Raw genomic sequence first — 23,869 nt, 5'->3', positions numbered from 1 at the left:
AATTACCCTTTTAACTGTTTGAAACTTAAATTTTATTTTAAATATATTCACTAAGATGCCTTTCCAAGTCCTCAAAATCCAAGAAGTTCGTAAAAAGATTAGGGGCTTATTCTGGACTCTGCTCCATCCTTTTATAGGTCATAAAGCCCTCTGAGTGGAGACACACGTGTGTCGTAAAAAGCGCTGGACACCTGCCGGGGATGTTGACTTTAAATCTTTATCACCAATATCTAATCGCTCGCCTCCTTTCCCGCTGATAAATGTCGGAATTCCCCCCTCATCGAGCTGACCACAGGTGTGAAGGCGTGCGTGTCTGATGGGAGGATAAATGAGTCGTATGGTATATGGTTAATGCTTAAGCAGGTATAGGTGTCCGTATCGATGCCTTTTGTGTTGACATGCGGATCCTCTGCAGCCTGAAAAGAGCGCGAGGAGGAACCGAAAAAAAAAAGGCCGTGTTTGTCATGTGTGGTCAATGGAACACAGAGCAGGCTTGCTGCCACACGCCACGGCAACTGTTCACAAACACAACAAAACACACTGATGGTTCCACAATAGTTTATGACTCACTGACGTGAGCAACTGCTCCTTTTTTTTTTTTTCTTAACGCTCCGGCATTCCCCCGTCGTTAAGAAAAAAACACTGGATTGACATTTACAGGGGGCACAAAGAAAAAACGATGACTCTTCAGATCGATGACAAAAAAAGTGCTTCTTATTCCCCGTGTGATGCGTGACGAGTCTCAAACCTGACTCACTTCAAAGTGTCGGGATTACACCTCACCTTTCGCTTAATCCCGGGAGTCGGATGACAAGGGGCTGCCCGTCTCGCCCTCACATAATGGCGTCCCGGCCTGAACACAGAGAGAGAGAGAAAGACGTCTGTACGAGTCTAAATATTGACTCAGGTCGCATGTCATTTTATCCAGTTTCTCTTGTCGGGCTATTCACGCAGGAACATGGTGACAACACATGAAAAGGCAGCGTTTGAACAAAGCCCGCACAAAAGCAATATGTGGACGTATTGTGTGGCTCCCGAGCTAAATCTCATTTGTCACTCATCCCTGAATACACCAGCAGAACACCAGCACCTAGTTATACACAAGATCATGTTTGGAGGAGAATATGATTGGCTCCTGGGCAACACAAACTTGTCTTAATAGTACATGTCAAATCATCATATCAATGTCATGTCTTTCTATAGAAGAGTTTAATGAAGTAAAGAAATCATTTACATCAAAAGGTTGTCAAAATACCAAATATATGAGATGGTATAATGATGGAGATGAATTAGCTGCTTTGTAACATTCTTAGTTTTTATTTTCTGGATCCGTGAGGAAAAGTTAAACCAATAATAAATGATGTAAAACCAGAAAACAAGAATTCATGTAGCTTTTCTTTCGACTCCCTGATAAAGCTTTTAACAAAATCGTGTGTCAATTCATTTTTTTTCCCTCTAAAAATAATTAAAGTGCTAATAAACAGTTTCAGGTTCTTTTAAAAAAACGAGACAAAAATCAGATTCATATGGAATGCTTTACAAAAATCCCAATACAATATGTTTTCCAGATGTTTATATTAAGTTTCTCACAGTTTTCAACATCGCCTTCCATTTTTGAGAACCATGATTAGGAAAAAGACAGAAAATAAATAAATAAATATCAGAAAAATGTGACACATGCTATGCAATAAACGTCATTACCCAGAAGCCCTTGATTGGATCACAACACAAAATTTGAATAAAAAATATACTTTAAAACATATACCGTTGACACTAGTAGGTCAAAAAACAACTAGTTAGAAAACAGTCGAAACAGCATTAAATAAAATGATAACAACCTTTGTTATTGTGAAATCAGTTTGGCTGAATGGAAATGTTAGTTTTAACAGAAAAGACCTTAATGTCAACTTTGTTTATTTACTTAAACACTTTTGGCCAATTAAAACTGGAATAGATTTACATTAGTATGGGTGGGACAGAAATGAATGAAATCCCCCAAAAAAAATAATAAACTAAAACTGACAAACAGCCTGGAAAATAATCAATAAAAGTTAGTTTTTCCCAAACAGTCTTGATATAAAGGCTTGGTATAAAGAAAAATATATATTATCAGTTCTCGTATGAAGAAAAAGATAATATCAGTCAAGTTGTATTCCTTAACCCAAAAACAGGGTCCCCACCAACACTTGTCAATATTGTGAGCTATAAAGACGACAGTGAATTGACCTCACATCATGTGACCCGCAAATCCTAATAATCATCTGCTTCACACAATGGTTCTAAGACCGTACCTTAGGAAAAGCGTGCTCACATGACCCTGTGACGTGACGTCAGAAATAAGAAAAGCGGTCGCCTGAGGAAGTGACATGCGAGCGTCGATGTGACCTGGCAGTGACAGTGTCAGAGGAGCGAGAGTCTGACCTCACCCGGAAGGTGAGTTCATCAATCTGGACATGATTTGAGTGGACTAGACAAACACAATATTCTTCATGAAAATATCTGCAACACTATCGACAACTAAATAAAGTTGCCTTAACGGTGTAAAACATTGATTTCTATTCACTTTAATTTTTTTGTATTATATGTATGTTTCTATATATATTAAGAAAACCAATTATTATAGATACTTTAATTCATATTTTAATAGATTAAATGGAGTTTCTTTATTCTTAAACGGTTCATCATTTTAACATTTTTTAAACATTTTAAGATTGTTTTGTTAACTATCGTCCCTTAAATGTTTTATTTTATATCATGTTTGTCCTTTAATATTTTTTATTTTTTATTTTTTTTAGCTCATCATTTTTTATTGTAAGTAAGTAAGTAATTTTTATTTGTATAGTGCTTAAGATAATTGAAGGATTAATATAATAATAAATGATGATCTGTATTAATGTCATTCGTCTATTTTTTAAATAATAATAATAATCTTTAAATATTTTCGTCTATTTCTGTCTGCTGAGAAAAAGCCCTGAACTTTTTTCAACAGCAGGGGTAAATATAATAGTGTTATAAATAGTTCTAAAATCAAAATAAATGGTCAGCACACGAAAAAAAAAAATAGAGATCGGGATAAAAAAATGAGATAAACACGATATAAAATTGATATCTTAATATATATACAGTATATTATTATATTATATAATCAAATTTATTTTATTGAATTCAAGTTTCTTCTATCAACGATAATATTTTGATTTAAACAACATTTTTCTTCTCCTTACATTACTTTCATGTATAAATAATGTAACTTAACTGCTTTCATTCCTCATGTCGTTTGCTATTACAATGAGTGTTAATGGCGCTGATCGCTTGTTGATGAGTCTGAACGTCATAAAGTGAAATCTCATTTTATTGGCGTTATTACCGATCTATAAACATCGATAATGCATTTACGGGGACCGGTGTAAATCAGATGCTTGAGCCGAGCCAGAAGAGAATCAGCTTCTCGAGCTCGAGGCCCGATTGAAGTCGTAGTTTTACAACGTTTGAGCGTCAACGTCTCCCGTGTAGCATTTGTTTAGGCGGCTAAAGTATTGGCGTAAGCGAGCTGTAATCTCTCTGCTCCACCAGTGTCTCCTTATCTAGAACAAGAATCTACAAAGCACTCAGGAGGAGAATACACAAATTACGAGGCGGGCCACCTACGGAGCAGGTGAGCACATAGATGCATGATAGCGGCAACAATAGGCCCCGGGACCACTGCAGGGACCATTTTGGGGAGAGAGAACTGGGGAACACATACTGATAGTGTCTAAAAGAGAGAGTGAGACCACACAGGTTTTTTGCTCACAACTTATTAATTCATCTGACCCCGGTCGGCTCCGGCTCCTGTTTTGGTCGGGGTCAGGAGGCTGACTGGCACTCCGTCAGAACTGCCAGTCCCTGTTTATGTGACACACCGGGCACCAAAGGAAGGAAACGAAAGAGGGGGGGGGGGAATGAAATAGGATTACATATGGACTTGTCTCCATCTTTTATCCAGTTTGAGTCAGGGCCCCGGCGGCTCCTCTCGGGTCTAAAAAAAAAAAAAGCATGGCTGATGAGCCTGACTGGCTCCGGGGGCTCTCGAGGGCCGGTAATAATCTCTCTCCAGAAGACTGAGAGGGTGAAGTGATCTATAAGGAGCCACTCCGTCAGCTTTAACCGTTGTCGGCTGAATGAAAAAAAGTCATAATTACAGTTCTTTCTCCGGGCGGCGTTTTAAAAAAAAAAAAAAAAAAAAAAAAAAAATCAAGCTTCCCGACTGCGCGAAAACCCATATTCGTGGGCCACACATAAACACACATGCACTTCAGGAAAGAGGCACTAATCAATCAGGGGGTTCCCCCTTGCCACGGCGTCATTGAAGGTTCCGTCTGAATGAAGGAGTGACAGCCCCTCATCCTCCCAGCATTGTCACCACGAGACTGATTGGGCTTCTGACCGACCACCTCAGCCACCAGCTAGTGAAGCGCTGAGGTCAAAGGGTCTTCATTTCGACGAGCACTGAAAAGTTCTGGACACCTGCCTCTTTTTTTTTTCCATAAAATGATGCGCTTCTCTTGTTTTTGTGATTCCCAATTTGAGGGTGACACGGAGCAAAGGGAGAGGGCGATGTTTGCGGGAATGGATGTGTGTGTGTGTGTGTGTGTGTGTCTTGAAGTTTTTGAAGGGGGAGCTTGGCTGTTGGCCGGTGGACGGAACAAAGAGGCGACACTCTTTACATGCAAAGCCAGACAGAGTTGACTGGCCAACAGCACTGCCAGTAAATACACGACACAAAGGGGAAGACAGAGGAAACTGTCTGTTTTTGGGGGACTTTCATTTGCTTTGATAGCAGAAAACTAGAGGAAAATGAGACGATTCTTGAGCCGAAAATCAGTATGTTCTGGTTTGTAAAAAAGTACTTTCGGAACATATAATGGATTTATCTCATAGCTGTAAATGCACATTAGCTCGAGAGGAATGTTTTCCAAATCTTTTTTTTAAGTATTCAAAAAGTTTTACATGATTTCGTCGACTAATAATTTGTTATATAGTTGCTCCTTTTGCTTAAAAAATAATTGTCTTCCTTATTTCAGGAATAGACTTTTACAGTAAGATGAGTAGTCAAAAGTGAATGAAATTTCTCTAAAAATAAAGTTTTTTAATAACAAGCTCACTTTTTAATTTGAAATTAAAAAAATGTTTCAAATAATTATTATGTATTTTCTCAAATAATGTAAACAATGTGAGCCACTGAATTAATTTAAGGTTCATAATATATGCAGAGTTAATGTCGGTAATGAAGATAAAAAAAACTACTAATAAATCCACAACAACACACACTTATATCACTAGTAATCCAACAAGTTGTTGTCTTAACCAGTTGTGATTAAAAGAAAAAACATACCTTGAATATTTATATAGCGACTGAAAAAAAGAAGTTGTTCTAAAGTACACAGAGAACTGGAACTGAAAAAAGGTACTTCGGCACGACCGCAGGTTGTTGTCGTTACTAATGGAATGATGCTGGTAAATGAAAGTTGATATGACAACAATCTGATAGACGCACGACGAAGTCCAACCAGACCTAAATATACAAGAACAATAATTATCATCATGAGATCGACAATATGTAGGTAAGAAAAATATGGGATCTTATCTCAATGTTAAAAAGATTGGTGCTTTTTCATAATAAACTGGTAATATTTATATTAGTTTTTCCATATATACACTTATATATGAGGGATATATGATGGGAATAAACACATGAATCTAAAATGCATAAATTGTTTATTGTAAATTCATAGTGATTTGTCATATTACTATAAGAATTGTAAATGTAAACTAAAGAACAATTTTTCATAGAGGTAAGTAAGTAAGTAATTTATATTTGTCGAGCGCTTTTCCAGACCAGACTCACAAAGTGATTTAACTATCAAAACAATACTCAATAAAATATATACTTAAAAGGTCAAGACAACACCGAGACGAACACAGGAGTCTCAGAGAATCAAGGAATAGCCTATATACTAGCATGGCAATATAAAATGTATTTTCCTTATTTAATACAAGCGATTGACTATATACTCCCTAATTTCACAATCATTGCACTTCATATTATTATTATTAGTATTATTATTAGCCTGACATCAGTGTTAACCACTTAAACCAATTAAAAGCGTGTGTATATTTCTCTATAAAATACATGCCGTTAAATGCTGCAGGTCTTTTTTAATCAAGAGAACACCTGAGTAAACTGGGTTCCGCACTTCACATTTTTAAAAGCAGGGTTTATACTATTCATCCTTGAAATCAGTTTAAAGCCGGGCAACAATTTCACCCTTTAAAAAACGAGAGCCACTCCATCAAAGGGGGACAATAGTATATCCTGACAAAAAGTCTGAGGGCGTTACGCCTGCCTGCCATCACCGGTTCCCTTCTTTTCTGCCTCTGCTGGTGACTGGTAAATGCCACTTTCAATCTTTCTCCTTTCTCTCCTCTTTCCCTTTCACTGGTCCTGTTGCCTGCCCTCAATGGGTGTGTTAAGTATTGTGCATCCCGATGGGGGCGGCGAGTCAGTCAGCATCATTAAAAACGGGCCGAGGCTGAAGCCAGATCAAAATAATTAACTGAAGAGGTCACAAGCTAATGAAATGAAATGGTGGCCTGAAAGGAGCCCCTAAATGGTCCTCACTAATCCTCTCTTTACCTTGTCTTAGGGAGGGGTGCAAACCTCTATAAGCCAGGGTATCTGCTGATAATAGGTCGTGGGGTGCAGGGGTATGGACAACCCGTGTGTATGTGTGCGTGTTTTGAAGCGTCGGTGTGAATAATTATCTTATTATTTCTGGAATTATGAGCGTTTTCTCCGTAAAAGCAGCTTTACACGAGGGTGTTGTTGTTTTTTCTACAACCTGTTATCATATTAAATCATTATCTATCATCTTATTATTAACAGAAAAGATTGCAGGTTTCAAATAATTTCAAGCAGATTCAAAGATAAACAGAGAAATGATGCACAGTTTGCAAAATAAATCAGTAAATGAAGTGTTGTTTAAATGGAATAAAAAGTTCTGTTAATATGAATCTTGTGTATTAAACTCAACATGTTAGTTGACCAACTGCAATAGATGATCAGGACATAAACGAAAGCGACAAATCTTGCTAAAAAGGCTGTGTCCAATCATAATTATTTCTGTTAATTACATTTTTTTATAAGAGCTAAAAACTTTTATTACGAGAAGCCATTACCTTTTTTTCTGAAAGTCTATGTTAGTGTTACTGGTTAGTGTGTTAAGGGGAGTACGTTCCTGAAACACTAGCATTAAACGTAATCTGTACACTTTTTTAAGATAAAAACATTTATTTAAAAACGTTATGAGTAAGTAAGTAAGTCATTTTATTTGTATAGCGCTTTTCCAGACCAGGGTCACAAAGCGCTTAAACAATCAAAACAATAATCAATAAAGTATATACTTTAAAGATCAAGATAAAACTGATAACACAACAGGAGTTCCAGAAAATAAAGGAAAAGCCTGAACAAATAAAAACGTCTTAAGATGTTTCTTAAAGGAGTCAATAGACTCCATCAAGCGCAAAGAGAGAAGAAGATCGTTCCAAAGCTTAGGAGCAACAGCCTGGAAGGATTTCTCTGAACCGTGTGCGAGGAACCATCAGTAGATCCTCAGACCTCAGAGCCCGAGCTGGGGTGTAAGGCTGGATCAGATCAGTGATGTAAGGAGGAGTCTGACCATGAATAGATCTGAAAGTAAGAACCAGAATTTTGAAGTTGATCCTGAAAGAAACTGTAAGCCAGTGAAGAAGTAAGGTGACCTGAAAAGCTCCCATAATGCTTTGCCGCCCATCTAACCAATACCATCTCTCAATTACTTTTGACAAAGAAACAGACGCAAAAAGTAAAGTCAGTATTGTAGGGGTGTGGAGAAGATTTATGTTTAAAAAAAAAAATCATGGAGGCACTTTTATACCAACATTTTATAGTTCCCCACGATATCGGTTGACCTTTTGCGGTCTCGCCGTTTCACAGTTTTTTTTTGTATTGTGCCAACAGTGATCTCTCATGATTCTGTATTCTAAAAAGAAAATATATTTTATTTAAATGTTTTATCAATAATCACCTCGTAGACTCATTAGATCACAGTTGTGCCATTTACTGACCACACCCACCACTACTTCTTCATACCTCAGCCAAGGAGCTAAATTTAATTTCAAGAATGTTTAAATCCGAGCATGCAAACGAATCGTCAAACTATTCAATGATTCAAGAATTTCATGATTCAAGAACTTAGTGGTTTCTCTACTATTTTCAACTTTAACAACACGTTTTCTAACCACAGTCTCAAGAGAAGTGGATTTTTTTTTCATGTTTTACTTTAAATTCCTTTAAAATCTTCAAAAATCAAGATGGAACTGAAAAAAAACAACAAATAAATCACTTGTTCCTTGTACCGTTCACAACATATTTTGTGTTATGTTTATAAAATTGGAGCTATTAAGCGCTCTACAAATATTACTTAATAACTTACTAAATTATTTTTCTATCAGACGGAAAGAAAACGCTGAAAGAAACATGATGTTCTTGGCAGTAATAAACATTGAAAAAATCATCTAATTTAATAATACAATTTTAATTTTAAAGGAAAACTGAACCACACAAGTGAACTTGATAGATTGGTATATCAAGTGCAATGAAGAAAATATATTTTGATGACATCCAAGAAAAGTATTGCAAGTAGTATTTTGAGTAGTATTGTCAACCAACAGTGGATGATCTGAAATAGAGAGAGCACTGTTTTCTCGCTGAATCTTTTAATATTTTCTAAACTTCTGGAGCCTTTCTGTCTCTATTCAGAGGCATAACAAACGTTTCTTTTATAGAACAAGTTTACACAAAGCTTTCATAATGTAGTAAAAGGGACTTATGTTGTGTCGTGCGGAGACATTCAAGAGACAGTTAAAAGAAAGCGACCAAGTGTCCTTACAGTCCGTCTGCAGCGAACAATGGAGAAGGATTCATGCGAGCTAAGCTGAGGGCAATTCATGTCAGAGGTTGATAGACCCGCGGTGTGTCGCTGTGAACAGGTTCTTCTGGGACAGGCTTCAACCTGCTGAGGACCCCGGGACATGAGTATGCGTGTGTGTGTGTGTGTGTGTGTGCGGAAAAGGGAAGATGTTTTCTTGTTGGTTAGCGGTTACCCCTAGACGGACGTGAAAATTTGCACACCAACGGTTCAAAAGCTAAACTGTGACGTTTGATAACGTATTGTTGATTTCAGGAATGCACCTAATCCCACCCTTTTTCAAATAAACATCGGGACACGCAGCCGAGACATAATATCAGTGTCAGTTGGTAAAGACTTTAAATCGGATGACAAACAAAAGACGAGATGAAAAACACTCTCGGGTAAACTAACAACCTCACCGTCATAACAGGTGGGAACATTTAGTCCCTGTTGACACTTTTTATTATTTACATTATGTTGTATAGGGTAAAACAGAGCAGCAGCAACAAAGCCTACAACAAAAAAAGGATTGTCAAAATAAAAAAGTAATGGATGTACTAGTTGGTGTCCAATATACGTACAAACCCCAACCAAAAAAAGTAACAACAATAAGTTATCAGTGGAAAAAAAAGGAAATGTTGATTGTTGTTTAATTACCTCCACCAAGGAGGTTATGTTTTTTTGCCAGTTTTGCTTGAATAGAAATGTAATCAAGTTGCTTGAATAAAAGATTTTTGCTATATTTCTTGTTTAGAAATGCTAAGACGCAAATGCTTTCTTCTGGTGATCCATATCGATCAACGCCACAGTCTGGATATAGAAAGATCATAAAGGATTAAATAAAAATACGGTAAAAACTCAATGACAACAAACTTTCATGACAACTTGTAAAACAACATCACTAGTTGTTTAGAGGTCATGGTTTGTCACCTTATAAATCTTTCCCCTTGAGGCTCGGGTTTGATTCCCGACCAGGCAACACACACACAAAACAACAAAAATCCTATATCATGGATGTTGTTTTATTGATTACATTTTAAGCCAATTGTAAAACAAGCACCATGGTAATGAAACTTCCAAGTGTCTTTTTTAAGATCAGCGCTGTATATGGACTAGTTTCCTCATCAAAAAAGAAAATGTCTCACCGACAATGTATCAATCTAGGTTGCTTTTACTTTCAAAGCTTTTATTTTGAAGGACTTAATGAATACACATACAAGCCTTTGGTGAAGCATCACAGGTTCTCAGAACATTGAATAAGACAATATTTCCTGGTACTTTGTGTGGACATTTTTACCAAGAATTAGCAGCATTTAATTAATTTTTTGGGAATTTTGCTGCCTTCATTTTACTTCCCCTTCCACTACTAACTCAAATACAGATTTACTAAGGGCCAGGGGGTACCTCAGGTGGAGCCCACTTGGGAACTAAATATGTCGTGGGTGTTTCCACCAAGCGGCTTTGACTTTGGATCAACACGTATGGGGGTGCAAAAGAAAAGAAACTGACATTCAAATGAACTCCAAGAACCCCTTTTGCGCCAACTGGATAAATATAAAGTTTCCTCGCTTTTTATATTAACAGTTCCAAACTTCTCCTTTACCTATTGTCGAGCACGTCTGCTCAAAAGAAATCAAAGACCATCCCTTTGAGTTTCCCTCGGGCTCGAATGTTCCCTTCCTCTTAAACCCAAAACTCTCCCAAAAGAAAAGGCATAAACCTGTTGTGGTGCCGTCCCCGAGCTCTCCAGCCGCGGCCCGAGTGTCTCCCTGAACCATCATTATAGTCATTAGTCAAGAATAAGCTGTGCATCACAGGAGTCCACCAGCATCCAGTTTAACCCAGTACAATTAGCACATCCGTTGGAGTAGAATTACCCTGTAAAATGAGAATGCGGCGGACAAAAGAGGCAAGTGAGCTGAAGTTGGGGGGGGTAAAAAAAAGAGAGAGTAAGTGTGAGGGAGATGGGGGAGAAATAAGGGAGGACAGGGAGAGATTAAAATTGTTTGAATTGAGTCCACACTCGCCCCATTCACTTGGTATTCTGCTCAAATCAGGGCTTTTGTCCGGCCCGGCGTAAAGTAGTGTCAATCATCTCGACCTGGTTTTGTAGAGTTGGGACATTTATTATGAATTTGCTCCAGTAAATAATGAGGACTACCCCCTGCCTACTCTCCCCTTTCCCTTCTCTTGCTCAAAACCACCTCTTCTAACCTCCCCCCCCCCCTAACCCCCTGGACTCACCCGCACCCCACTATCAATGCTGCAGAATGGGCAATAGAGATTGAAGTTAGCAATCTCAGGGCCACTCGCACTCTGGACCCACATCAAAGTGACAGAGACGTCCAATCAGATTTGTCTTACAGGCATTACATGATGAATATGGTGCGGCCGGAGCACAAAAGCGCCTTTGTGTCTCCTCCGAGCGGAGACTATTCACAGCCCACCACAGCCAGCCAGAGTGGAAGTAAATGGCCAAAAGGGCTGAGGCTAAAAAAAAAAAAAAAAGCACCCAAACTTGTGCAGCACAATGGCGCATGCAAATCACGGACCCCCGTCACCTCCATCCTGCCACACATCCACACCTCTTGCATCCCTCCACCCCTCACGTCTAAACTTGGGTTCCACTCCTGTGGTGGGTCGGCTGAAGTTTAGAGCAAACAAATACAGACGAGTGGTGACCATTATTTACAGACAAACTGAAGCACAGGTGACAATCTTCAAGTTCTTGCATGGACTTCAAGCTTCTATTTGGGAAAATAGTTAAACAATATGTTTTTTTTTAATGGATATATTTTTGAGAAATATCTGTGTAGTATTACTAAGTCATTATGAGGCCATGCCGTTTATAAATGGGGCTTATTGCGCAGAGATAAATGTTGTACAAATCTTTATTAATACATTAATTCTACCTTGAGATAACTCCTGGAATTTGCCTTAATGCTTCCAAAGGATAGATCCTGAAACTACCTCTCAATATCTATAATAATTCATTCATTCATTCTTCATTATTGGGAGCCTATCCCAGCTATCTAGGGTGAGAGGCGGCGCACACCCTGAAAGATGTGCCAGCCTATCCAAATGGGACACAGTGACACATAATCATTTACGCATTAGATCAACATCTGTATGTTTTCGGAGTGTTGGAGGAAACCAGAGTACCTTGAGTAAATCCATGCAAGCCCAGGGAGAACATACAAACACCACACAGCATTTAATGGTTGATTGTTTGTATTGCCTTTGGTGTCCTTTGACTCTTGCCCCGAGTAGCTAGGATAGACTCTAGCTACTAGTGTTGTTGTAAAATATCGATATGAGGATATATCGTGGTATTGTTTCCAACAATACTGTATTGATATTCTACAGAACTGTATACATTTTTTGGGGGGGGGCTTGCAAATCATATTTATTGTGTAACCATTCAAGTTATTTAATGGTTTATAGTTCAATAAAGTGTGTGTAAAATAAAATAATTATATATATTTTTATTTTACAATTATATATATATATATATAATATTTAAGGCGTGTCATTTTTGGGTTGCAATTCATTTTCATGCCATAACATCCTCCGAGGCTAAAGGAATATTGAAATGAGGACGAGAGGATACATCGACTGCGGCAGCTTTTAAAGCGGATGTTTGGACATATTTTGGTTTCAAAATAAATGAAAGCAGTAACGACTTTGTCATGAGTCATGCAGTCTGTAAGTTCTGCAACACGAGAGTCAAATACTCGGTACTACAGTATCACAGTATATAATATTGGCAGATTCTTGCCGATACACATCAATACTATTTATTTGATGGTTGAAAATAAAAATAGAAAACTGGGTCATAACAATACAACAACAAAGGTATACATGAGTGTCAAACACCTCTGACTTGGGTCAACATGGACCGCCGGGTCGAACATATAATTGGCTTAAAATATAATTCATAAGAAGTAGATAAACTCTGATGATATCATGAATAAGAAGATATATTCATTCATTTCTACCGCTTATTCCCTTATGGGGATAGCGACGGGGCTGGAGCCCATCCCTGTTTCTTCAGGCGAGAGGCGGGGGACCCTCTTAACAGGACCCCAGTGTGTCGCACAAGCGGACAATTTCCCCAAGTTCCCAATTAACATCTGTAGGTTTTTGGACAGTGGGAGGAAACCGGAGTGATAAAAAATATGAGCCTCTAACAATTGAAATGGATGATACTAGATCCTGTCCAGAATAAATTCCTGTAGTTTCAACTATGTGATGCAAGAGAACTGCTGACACAGCAAGTATAAAGAGATAAATCATGTAAACTCTTGTTGAGGACAATGAGTGGCCCAAGACTTTTAGTAGGTTGAAGGTCAAGACAAGACTTTAGTGGCTAAAGTCAACATGAGACCACAAAATGCAACAGCGGGCAGAAGACCCTTCCTTCCGATGCAATGACATTTGAGGTCACAAAACCTGGAATTTCTGTGGCTTTGAAGACCACATGAAAACGTGCTGCAAACCAGTGGCAAACGAAAGAGCATCACTTTCTACTGACCACACAAAGTTGACCAGGAATAACAAAGTTCTGAGTGAAAATGAATGTATTGGGTAAGTTAAGGCTGGACAAACTAAAACCTTTGAGGGATCAAAAGGACAAATCTTGGCGAAAGTACTCTATTTTGGGTAAAATAAATCATGTTGAAAAAGGTGAAAAAGACATGGTAGGAATTTGAGCATTTATGAAATACAATACAATAATATCAAATAAATCAATTCATTTAAGAATTTTATGAGACGTAATTCTGTATAAAGTATATTAAAAATAAAAAGGAATTGTTTAATAATAACTTCTCTCTGGATGTAGGTATACATGTTCATCAAATTATGCTAAATTAATAGTACCATGAATCCAGTTTTGCAACAAAATATACTCACTTTTATGCTACGAGCAGAATATTTGATCTAAATTTACAATGTTTTAATAGTCAACTTTTATATTCATTCTCCATAAAAAAAAAACCTGTTTGTCAAACACAGACGGTTAGATTCTTATCGCACACTTATTGCACATCTCCTGTTATTGCAGATACACCAATAAACGTATTTTGCTGACGGGAAAACATCAAACGCGACATGCCTGATATTATTATTGTGATGTTCATGCACGTGCACACACACACACACACACACACACACACACATAAATAACACCTCGGTGTGATCACCGTGTTGGGATTAGTGCAATATCAACATCAACTCTAAATTCATCTTCTCGGATAATTGCACATCTTTGCGTGGTGTCCTTGTATCCAAATGCCCTTTGACCCTGACAAAGAGGAGCAAGAGCAGCATAAAGGACCAGCAGGGTGTTTGTGCCCAACATTGATTTGAGGTTATAAAAGCAGAATCAAAGTCATTTATCACTTGTTGGACTTTGACTTTTTTTTTAAACCACTAAATCTAAGGGTGACAGCACCCACTGACCGTGTCCTTTTTTTCTTTTTCTTAAATAGACTCCACTCCCACTCCAGGTGAAATTAAACCCTTCATGTCTCCTCGCCCCAAATTTGACTTTATTCACATTACCATGATTCGACATAATGAGGCGCAAAGTCCACAATGGGACGTTGCGCACCCCCAGGAGATGAGCTTTTTTTTTTTGATGGCGTCCTGAAAAACACAGTCGGGGATACAACCAGACTACAACCCCTTCCCTTTTTAATTTAGATTGATCTCAATCGGCGCAATAAGAATTTTGACCCCGGCTCATTGTGCGGCTTTTTTTTCCCCCCCTTCTTCCCCGGGCCGTATTTCAAAGTGTCTACGTCCTTTCACTGGAGTGAATTGCGCTCTCCCCCCTTTTCTCCCCCCCTCCCCTCAGGGTAGAGTGTGCAAAAGAAACAATGCAAAGCATGAAACGTAATATTAATCTCCCTGTCCTCAGAGCGCACAAAGCGCAGTGGAAGGTGCGCGTCTAGCGCGGTTATTATGGAGCGCGCGCCCAGCTGCGTCATTTTAACCCCCGTGCGCGCACACGCGAGTCGGGAAAAAGGTCATCATCAACAAGAACAACGTGGTATAATATAAATAGATTTATTAATTAGAAAAAAGTACACAAAAATATATCTGTTAGAGTATTTACATGTTCACGGGGGACGCGAAGTGCAGACACATGGATGAACGTCTCCTTGATACCTCATTATCAAAACAAACAGGTAGCTTTTTTTTCTTTTTGCTCTCACACACACACACCTGACACACACACACTTCTGATTCGGTGTACAAAAATATGTCTTCATGTTTAAAACAACTGGTACCAAAAAACAAACAAAAAAAAGTTGATCTTTGTCTTCCAGCAGACTTGGGGGGTGAAAAAAGTAATTGCACTTATTATTCAACAGTTCTTCAGAGACTGTCCCACTCCTGGTGCTGGTTTTTGTGAAGAGGTTTTGACAAGAACCTCACACACACACACACCTGTCACAGGTGAGAGAGGATGCACAACTTCCGGAGCGCAGCTTTTTTTCTCTTTTTTCTTCCAGATTCTTTTCTTCTTGCTCCTCAGTACCTATCGAACCAGGTGGTAAAGTCCAACAGCTCCTGCTCCTCGGAGCTCAGCGGCTCGTACGCGCCTTCGTCCGACGAGTACGCGGAGCGCGGCGACTCCGGCTCCGCGGAGTAGGCGCTGGAGATGGCGGGCGAGGGCGGGAGCCCGCACTGGAAGGCGGCGGACACGGCGTCGTGCTCGTCCAGCAGCTGCTGCAGTGCCCGGATGTACTCCACCGCCGAGCGCAGCGTCTCCACTTTGCTCATCTTCTTGTTGGCGGCGCCGTTGGGCACGTGCTGCCGCAGCGTCTGGAAGCCCATGTTCACCTGCTTGACCCGGTTGCGCTCGCGCTCGTTGCGGCGCGCCACCGCCACCGGCTGCTGCTGCTGCGGCGGCGGCGGGAGCGAGTACGAGAGTCCGTTGAACGTCAGGCGCCGCTTGCAGCGCAGCAGCTCCGGCGACTCGGAGCGCTGTCTCTTCAGCACCTTGGTGTCGCCGGCGGGCGGCGGCGGCGGCAAGGGCGCCTCCTCCCGGGCCGGGGCGTGCAGGCTGAGGGTGGCGCGTCTCTCGGTAAGTCCGAAGGTGAAGGCGGTCTGCATGGTGGTGGTGATGGTGGTCGTCTCCATCTTTTGAACCTGGGGGGGGGGGGCGGCTTTGGCTCTCGTGTCCTTCGCGTGTCTGACTTCCAGGTCTCTCTTGACTGCTTCACTCCGGTCTGACCCAAAACTTTGGCAGCACTCCTCTTTTTACACACGCGTCCTCACACACACACCCCACCCACACACACACCGCGTCCCCCCGCACGCTCCACGCTCAAGCCCCGCCCCCCCCCCCCCTTCGGTGTGACTTTGCTGCCCGCGAGCCAGGCGCGTGGCTCCCGCAAGCTCTATAAACAATCCGGGCTTTCAGCACGCGCTCCCACTCATTTACATCCCAATGTGTCCGGGGACGCCATTGGTCCATTCAAAGCAGAGAGAAGAAGAAGAAAAAAAAAGAAGACAGGAGGAAGAAAAGAAAAAAGTGAATAGTTTGCTTCTTTGAAAATGCCTTTTTTTTTTTTATTTGACAATGTAGCCGTGGCCAGTCTTGGAATTATCAGTCCTGCTCTGAGGGAGGCTTTTTTTTTTTTTCCTCCAGGACTGCACACATACCTCGGGGAGCTCTGGTCTGTATCCAGGCTGCGAGTGTGAGTGTCTGGAGGAGTGAGGAGGGACGTCATAGTTCAGCCATGAAGAAGAACCTGCATCACTTCACATCAGCACCACTGCTGAGCAGTAACATAGATATGTTCTTTATCTTATCTTTAGACATCTTGTTCTCTTTATTTATCTTTGTTCTTGTTCTCATTTTATTTTGATTTATTTTTATGAATAATTGCTGTATTAATGTGGCTAATTGGAAAAAAAAAACACTTTCCCGAAGGAGACCTCCTGAGGGGTCAATAAAGTTCTACACATTTCTCCGAACCTTAAAACTCTTCACTGGCTTCCAGTTTCTTTCAGGATCAAATTCTGGTTCTTACTTTCAAAACTATTCATGGTCAGGCTCCTCCTTACATCACTGATCTGATCCAGCCTTACACCCCAGCTCGGGCTCTGAGGTCTGTGGATCAGAATCTACTGATGGTTCCTCGCACACGGTTCAGAACCAGAGAAGAGAAATCCTTCCAGGCTGTTGATCCTAAGCTTTGGAACGATCTTCCTCTCTCTTTGCACTTGATGGAGTCTACTGACTCCTTTAAGAAACATCTTAAGACGTTTTATTTGTTCAGGCTTTTCCTTAATTTTCTGGAACTCCTGTTGTGTTATCAGTTTTATCTTGATCTTTAAAGTATATACTTTATTGAATATTGTTTTGATTGTTTAAGCGCTTTGTGACCCTGGTCTGGAAAAGCGCTATACAAATAAAAATGACTTACTTACTTACACTTCACTACAATTTCTGACACATGAACACAGAGATGAAAATTTTTTGGAGCACACAAAATGTATTACTTAGTTTAGATTGAAATACATACATTTTAGAATTAATTGGTAAGTATTCGTCGAGAGATTTTCTGGTTATTATAAAAGAAGTAAATGCATGCAAGTAACATCATACTAATATAAAAAGTAAATTATTTCACTCAAACCTTTGCATTTGTTATTTTAAGGGCCAGTTAAGGTTCCAAACACAATCCCAGAGCCCATGATAGAAAAGATAAATGGTTTAAATAATAATAATTATCATAAAATATGCAATTATTATTAAGTGGTGGAAATCGTTCAACTTAATTCTTTACTTGCTTGCGTAACTAGTTAATGACTGACCTAACGATTATTCCGAAGTTTGATTTAACGTTATTCCTTTGTATATTTTGAACATTTAAGTAAGGTAAATGGTCAAAATTCCTTCATAACTTTTCCTTTTAATCCACAAGATATAAAACAAATGTTATTAAGAGTTGTGTATGACACTCCCGTTGTCTGTGATGCAAGAAACGAACAGGTAATAAAAGAGGTTTGTAACTCGGCTAGAATAACCCTGAGTGAACCGACCAACAACATAAAAAGTTATCTACGGTTTGTTGCACTTATAGCAGGAGCGGTGATGATAAAAAAAAGGTAATACATTTTATTTAAGAGAGACTTTCATGACGCTCAAGGACACTTTATAGGTAAAAGATGAACAATAAAAATCACATAAAAAAATAATCACATGTAATCCACTAATATTAAAAAGTCAAAGCATTAATTAATCTTTAGAATAGGGATATGGTTACTGATATTGAAGAGTTAAGAAGATGTTTCGCCTACCCTGGTGGATTTTACACCACGACTGAAGAAGTCCCTCAACACGACACTGCATCCGATACCGCTGAGCGTCATGGAAATAGCAAGATGGATGCATTGCGCCCTCTTGTGGCGGACATAACTTTAGCGTTGACATTGTGCAGATCTTCACGCTAATTGGAAACAAAATATTGTACATTTTGTGGGATAAACTAGAAGTCATAACTTTTATATTATTTATTTCATTAAATTATATTCCAACACAACACACTTAATTATTTCTCAGAAACAACGCACCAGAAAACATACAGAAGGAACATAAATATTTATGTATTAACTTCATTAATTCGTTCTTTTTTGGAATCACAGGGGTGGATCTATTCCCAGCTATCAAGGGCGATGGACAACATGTGCAATTGTGAAACATGCAACCCCCTCACACACATATTAGAGCCATCAATAACTTTGTTATGTGTTGTGGATTGGACATGCGTGTTGTATTTGATAAAGACATGTCTCTAGTTCAACACTGCAGAAAACTGACCAGAAACTGTTTCCTTCAACTGAGAAAAATCTCTAAACTTTGGAAGATGGTGTCACAACATGATCTGGAGTTTATAATCCATGCGTTTGTGTCTTCTTGTTTGGACTATTGTAACAGTTTTATTTAAGTGTCTAACAAGAAGGAGTTGTCTCGCCTGCAAAACTCTGCAGCGAGAATCCTGACTTGCTCTAGTAGAAGAACTCACATTTCTCTCATCCTTAAAACTCTTCACTGGCTTCCAGTTTCTTTCAGGATCAACTTTAAAATTCTGGTTCTTACTTTCAGAGCTATTCATGGTCAGACTCCTCCTTCCATCAGTGATCTGATCCAGACTTACACCCCAGCTCGGGCTCTGAGGTCTATGGATCAGAATCTACTGATGGTTCCTGAACACGCTTCTGGACCAGAAGAGAGAAATCCTTCAAGGCTGTTGCTCCTAAGCTTTGGAACGATCTTCCTCATTTAATTAAGTTTACTAACTAGTCAATGACAGACCTAACGATTATTCCGAAGTTTGATTTAATGTTATTCCTTTGTATATTTTGAACATTTAAGTAAGGTTAATGTCTCCTATAGAAAATGGAAATGGTAAAAAATTCCTTCATTACTTTTCCTTTTAATCCACAACATATAAAACAAATGTTATTTAGCTTTGTGTATAACACTCCTGTTGTCTGTGATGCGAAAAACAAACGGGTAAGAGTAGAAATAATAGAATAACCCTGAGTAAACCAACAAACAACATAAAAAGTTATCTATGGTTTGTTGCACTTATGGCAGGAGTGGTGATGATAAAAAAGGTAATACATTTTATTTAATAGGGACTTTCATGGCGCTCAAGGACACTTTATAGGTAAAAGATGAACAATAAAATACACATAAAAAAATAATCACATGTAATCCACTAATATTAAAAGTCAGGGCATAAATTCATCATCAAAATAGGGATATTGTTACTGCTATTGAAGAGTTAAGAAGATGTTTCGTATACCCTGGTTTACTCCAGGTACTTTATACCACGACTGAAGAAGTCCCTCAACACGACACTGCATCCGATACCGCTGAGCATCATGGAAATAGCAAGATGGATGCATTGCGCCCTCTTGTGGCGGACATAACTTTAGCGTTGACATTGTGCAGATCTTCACGCTAATTGGAAATCACATTTATATTATTTATTTAATTAAATTATAATCCAACACAACACACTTAATTTTTTCTTGGAAACAACGCATCAGAAAACATTCAGAAGGAACATAAATATTTATGTATTAACTTCATTAATTCAAATTAATCCCAGCTATCAGGGGCGATGGACAACGTGTGCAATTGTGAAACATGCAACCCCCTCACACACATATTAGAGCAATCAATAACCTTGTGTGTGTTTTGGAGTGTGACCTGCGTGTGGTATTTGACAAAAACATGTCTCTAGTTCAACACTGCAGAAAACTGAGTAAAATCTGAGAAAAATCTCTAAACTTTGGAAGATGGTGTCACAACACGATCTGGACCTTGTAATCCACAAGGATTGGACTATTGTAAAAGTTTTATTTACGTCTCTAAACAAGAAGGAGCTGTCTCGCCTGCAAAACTCAGCAGCGAGAATTCTGACCCGCTCTAGTAGAAGAAATCACATTTCTCTGATCCTTAAATCTCTTCACTGGCTGCCAGTTTCTTTCAGGATCAATCTTGAAATTCTGGTTCTTACTTTCAGAACTATTCATGGTCAGGCTTCTCCTTACATCACTGATCTGATCCAGCCTTACACCCCAGCTCGGGCTCTTAGGTCTATGGATCAGAATCTGCTGATGGTTCCTGAACACGCACGACCAGAGGAGAGAAATCCTTCCAGGCTGTTGCTCCTAAGCTTTGGAACGATCTTCCTCGTTTGATGGAGTTTACTGACTCCTTCAAGAAACATCTTAAGACATTTTTATTTGAGTAGGCTTTTCCCTGATTTTCCTGGACTCCTGTGTTCGTCTTATGTGTCTTGGCCTTTTATTATCGATTTAAATGCAATATATAGTAAGTAAGTAGGTAATTAATTAATTTTTATTTATATAGCTCTTTTCCAGACCTGGGTCACAAAGTGCTTAAACAATCAAGACAATACTCAATAAAATATATACTTAAAAGGTCAAGATAAAAATGACAACAAGGCAAACAATTTTAAAACACATTCTCATTTAGGTATATTGTGAGCTAAAAAAAACAGAAGCACTTAAATACTGTCACATCGTCAAAAATTCGCAATTTTGTTTTCTAAATTGAATTATATAAGGAAGATGAAACAGCGAATGTGTATTGAAATATGTCATACCACAAGGTTACCAGCAGAGGGAGACAACCGCTTGTGTATCAGATGTTCTGGTGACGTCACTGCTCCAACCGTTTACGTTTTGTGACCTCATTTAACATTGGCACCCAAATAGTGACAAACATTGAAACAAAAATAACAATAATAATAATAATGGTGAATAAATAATAATGAAAAAAAACTATTGGAATTAATAATTTGTGTCTTAACACAGTCCAAGAACAAACCACCAAAGTCAACTCATCTTTGAGAGAAACTGTTGTTGCATCGTAAACATAATTTCTTCTTAGAAATTTATCTCACATATCAAACCAGCTTTATTGACTTTTAAAAATCACATCTCGGGACAAGAACAATTACAGGTGTATAAAGATGAGTGTCACAGGTATGTAAAACTAGGTTGTTAAAAAGGGATTCCTGGAATCTAAGAGAATCTGATGAGATGTTATAAATGTGTTGTTGTTTTTTAAATTAACTATTAGTCGTGATCTGTTTACGCTAAAATAAATCTGTTTTGATTGAGAATTACATTACCAGGTGAAAGGAATTATAACAGTTGATTTCTGATTTACACACAAAAGTGAGTTACTGACATTTAAAGCCCATGAAGTACTCACAACATGACTCTACACAACTGAACAATTATAGAGACTGCTGCTATATTTGTTTAACTCATTTCCAAAACAAAGAATACCCATCAGACATCACTCATCAGCAGATTACACCTAAACACTTTTCCACTTCCATAGACAAAGTGCTAACAGGACACATTTTTGCGTAATATTTCCTCTTTTTCTTTTTTTAGTTTCTTCCACTTTTGTTGACATCAATAAGTGCATATTTGAGGACCGAACCTCTCTTCAAATGGGCAGGAAAAAGGAAGCGCACCTCTGGATTCTGTATCACTTCCTTATTACAAACACTTGATCCCATTATTGCCTTCAGATTGAAAGTAGGACAGAGGAATTTAAGAAGCCGCTTCATGTCATTAAAATACAACAAAAGTTTCTAGTTTGACTATTAACCCGCCAGTAAAAGCAGCTTTTACAGGTAAAAGTACATCATTCGGGGATGTTTTGTTACCTCATCAAGTTACACAGGAAAAAGTGATACATTCACACCTGCACGCCGAAACTAAACGACTCATTTTCACTTCATACTGATGGTACATTGACACTGAGTTAGCTGGAACTTTGAGGTTTCATTCTATGCTATATTTGTGAGCGGCACCACTGAGAAGTACACGTCCCAGTGAGAGCAGGTGGAAATACTTTCACACAGAGTTTCACTCAAACCAACAGAGAAACGACTTCAACGGAAGAATAGCAGATAAGACAATAAACCGACATAAGGACTCGCGGTTACATGAATCTCTTTTTATTCCTTAAGATTCAAACATCTTTAGAGAGGATGTTTACAAATATAGATGGTGAAACTGCTTGTTTACGTTCATCGGCCCAAAGGACTTGTTGTCATCACATCATGAAGGCGCTGCCCCGGGTGTTGCGTAGGGCAACACGGAAGTACATTCCTTCTAAATTGTTTTTCACTTATTTGGCATTCAAACTCAGCAAAAAACATCTACTAATATACTTAATATTTGTGCAAATTTCCAATACTGTGTCACAGATGCTTAAATATATATAATATAATATATATATATATATATATATAGTTACATGTTTAACATGTTCATGCCTTGTATCTTTTTCTGTATACATTGAAATACAAGGTATTTTTCTCAGTGTGTCAATTATTTAAAATGGCTTTTCTGTTACAATCACCCAGTAATACCTGCCGTATATTTACATTAAACACATCTACAACCTACAATTCTTGGCATAGTCCGGGTACATCAATTAATATTTCACAATTAAATAACTAAAAATAGAAGTAACTTGAGAATTATAGGCCTTACAATTACAGCTTAAAGTGACAAATGGGGCTCACTTTTCTTCATCCGAAAATACACACTTAAAAACATCCAAATACCTCCATACAGCTCGTCTGTAATGTCGCTCGTGTATAGAAGCCCCGACATGAGAAATTGTTGTGAAAATAAAACAAACAAAGTCTATATTTTAAGCTCGATCGTCATGAAAGCTCCCAGTATTGTTTAAGTTTCATTAAAATTGGATGTAGTTGGATTTTCATGGATATATTTTGCACCCCATTCAGCCTCAACCTACTATTTAAATAAACATGCTGACAGTAAGTATAAAGTATTGTTTAATATATACTGTATTGTTTAGATTAAATAAAGTTATAACATACTTGAATTTTCATGAGGGTCTTCTGCCACCCTTGTACCCACTCTGTCCCTTGACCTCATTGGTTTTCCCCCTCCAGTAGTCTACAATCAAATTATCATCAAGACATATTTTAATGTTTATGCCCCCCCCCCTAAATCTCACTTACTTAGGTTCTTATAAAAATTGTTCAATGTCATCAAAATTGGATGAATTTGAATCTTCATGAAAGTCGAGTTGCTCTTTACTCTAAGACAGGGGTGTCAAACCGGTCCAGTAAAGGGCCAGGGTGGTGTAGGTTTTTGTTCCAACCAGTCAAGCACACATGAGTTAACCAATCAGGTGTCGGCTTAACAAGCAACACCTGACTGACAATTAATTGATTACTGTCTTCAGACGGAACAATTAAAGTTCAATGATAGAAAACGTATTTAAGTTAGCCCACAATACAATTAAAGTCAATTTTTTA

General features: G+C 38.6%; 1 protein-coding gene and 1 long non-coding RNA gene across 2 annotated transcripts in view; both read right to left on the bottom strand.

Moving 5' to 3' along the window:
- Nucleotides 1-720: 720 nt before the first annotated feature.
- The window catches only part of LOC148073652 (uncharacterized), a 30,792-nt gene continuing 7,643 nt past the window's right edge, over nt 721-23,869 (bottom strand). The window contains exon 3 of the long non-coding RNA XR_015712076.1: nt 721-853. This is a non-coding gene — a long non-coding RNA (uncharacterized LOC148073652). The remainder of the gene's footprint in view (nt 854-23,869) is intronic.
- Nucleotides 15,114-16,276, bottom strand: ascl1b (achaete-scute family bHLH transcription factor 1b). The gene has a single exon (XM_087797513.1). The coding sequence runs from the start codon at nt 16,140-16,142 to the stop codon at nt 15,531-15,533; it is 612 nt and encodes a 203-aa protein (XP_087653639.1). The 5' UTR covers nt 16,143-16,276; the 3' UTR covers nt 15,114-15,530.

Source organism: Callionymus lyra, chromosome 8 (assembly GCF_982586985.1).
Source record: "Callionymus lyra chromosome 8, fCalLyr1.hap1.1, whole genome shotgun sequence".
NCBI lineage: Eukaryota > Metazoa > Chordata > Actinopteri > Syngnathiformes > Callionymidae > Callionymus > Callionymus lyra.
Note: the sequence above shows the minus strand (reverse complement) of the source record. Positions and strands in the feature narration are given on the sequence as shown.

Excerpts from the sequence above, each read along its gene's own strand:
- ascl1b (XM_087797513.1), bottom strand. The coding sequence starts at position 16,142 with ATGGAGACGACCACCATCACCACCACCATGCAGACCGCCTTCACCTTC.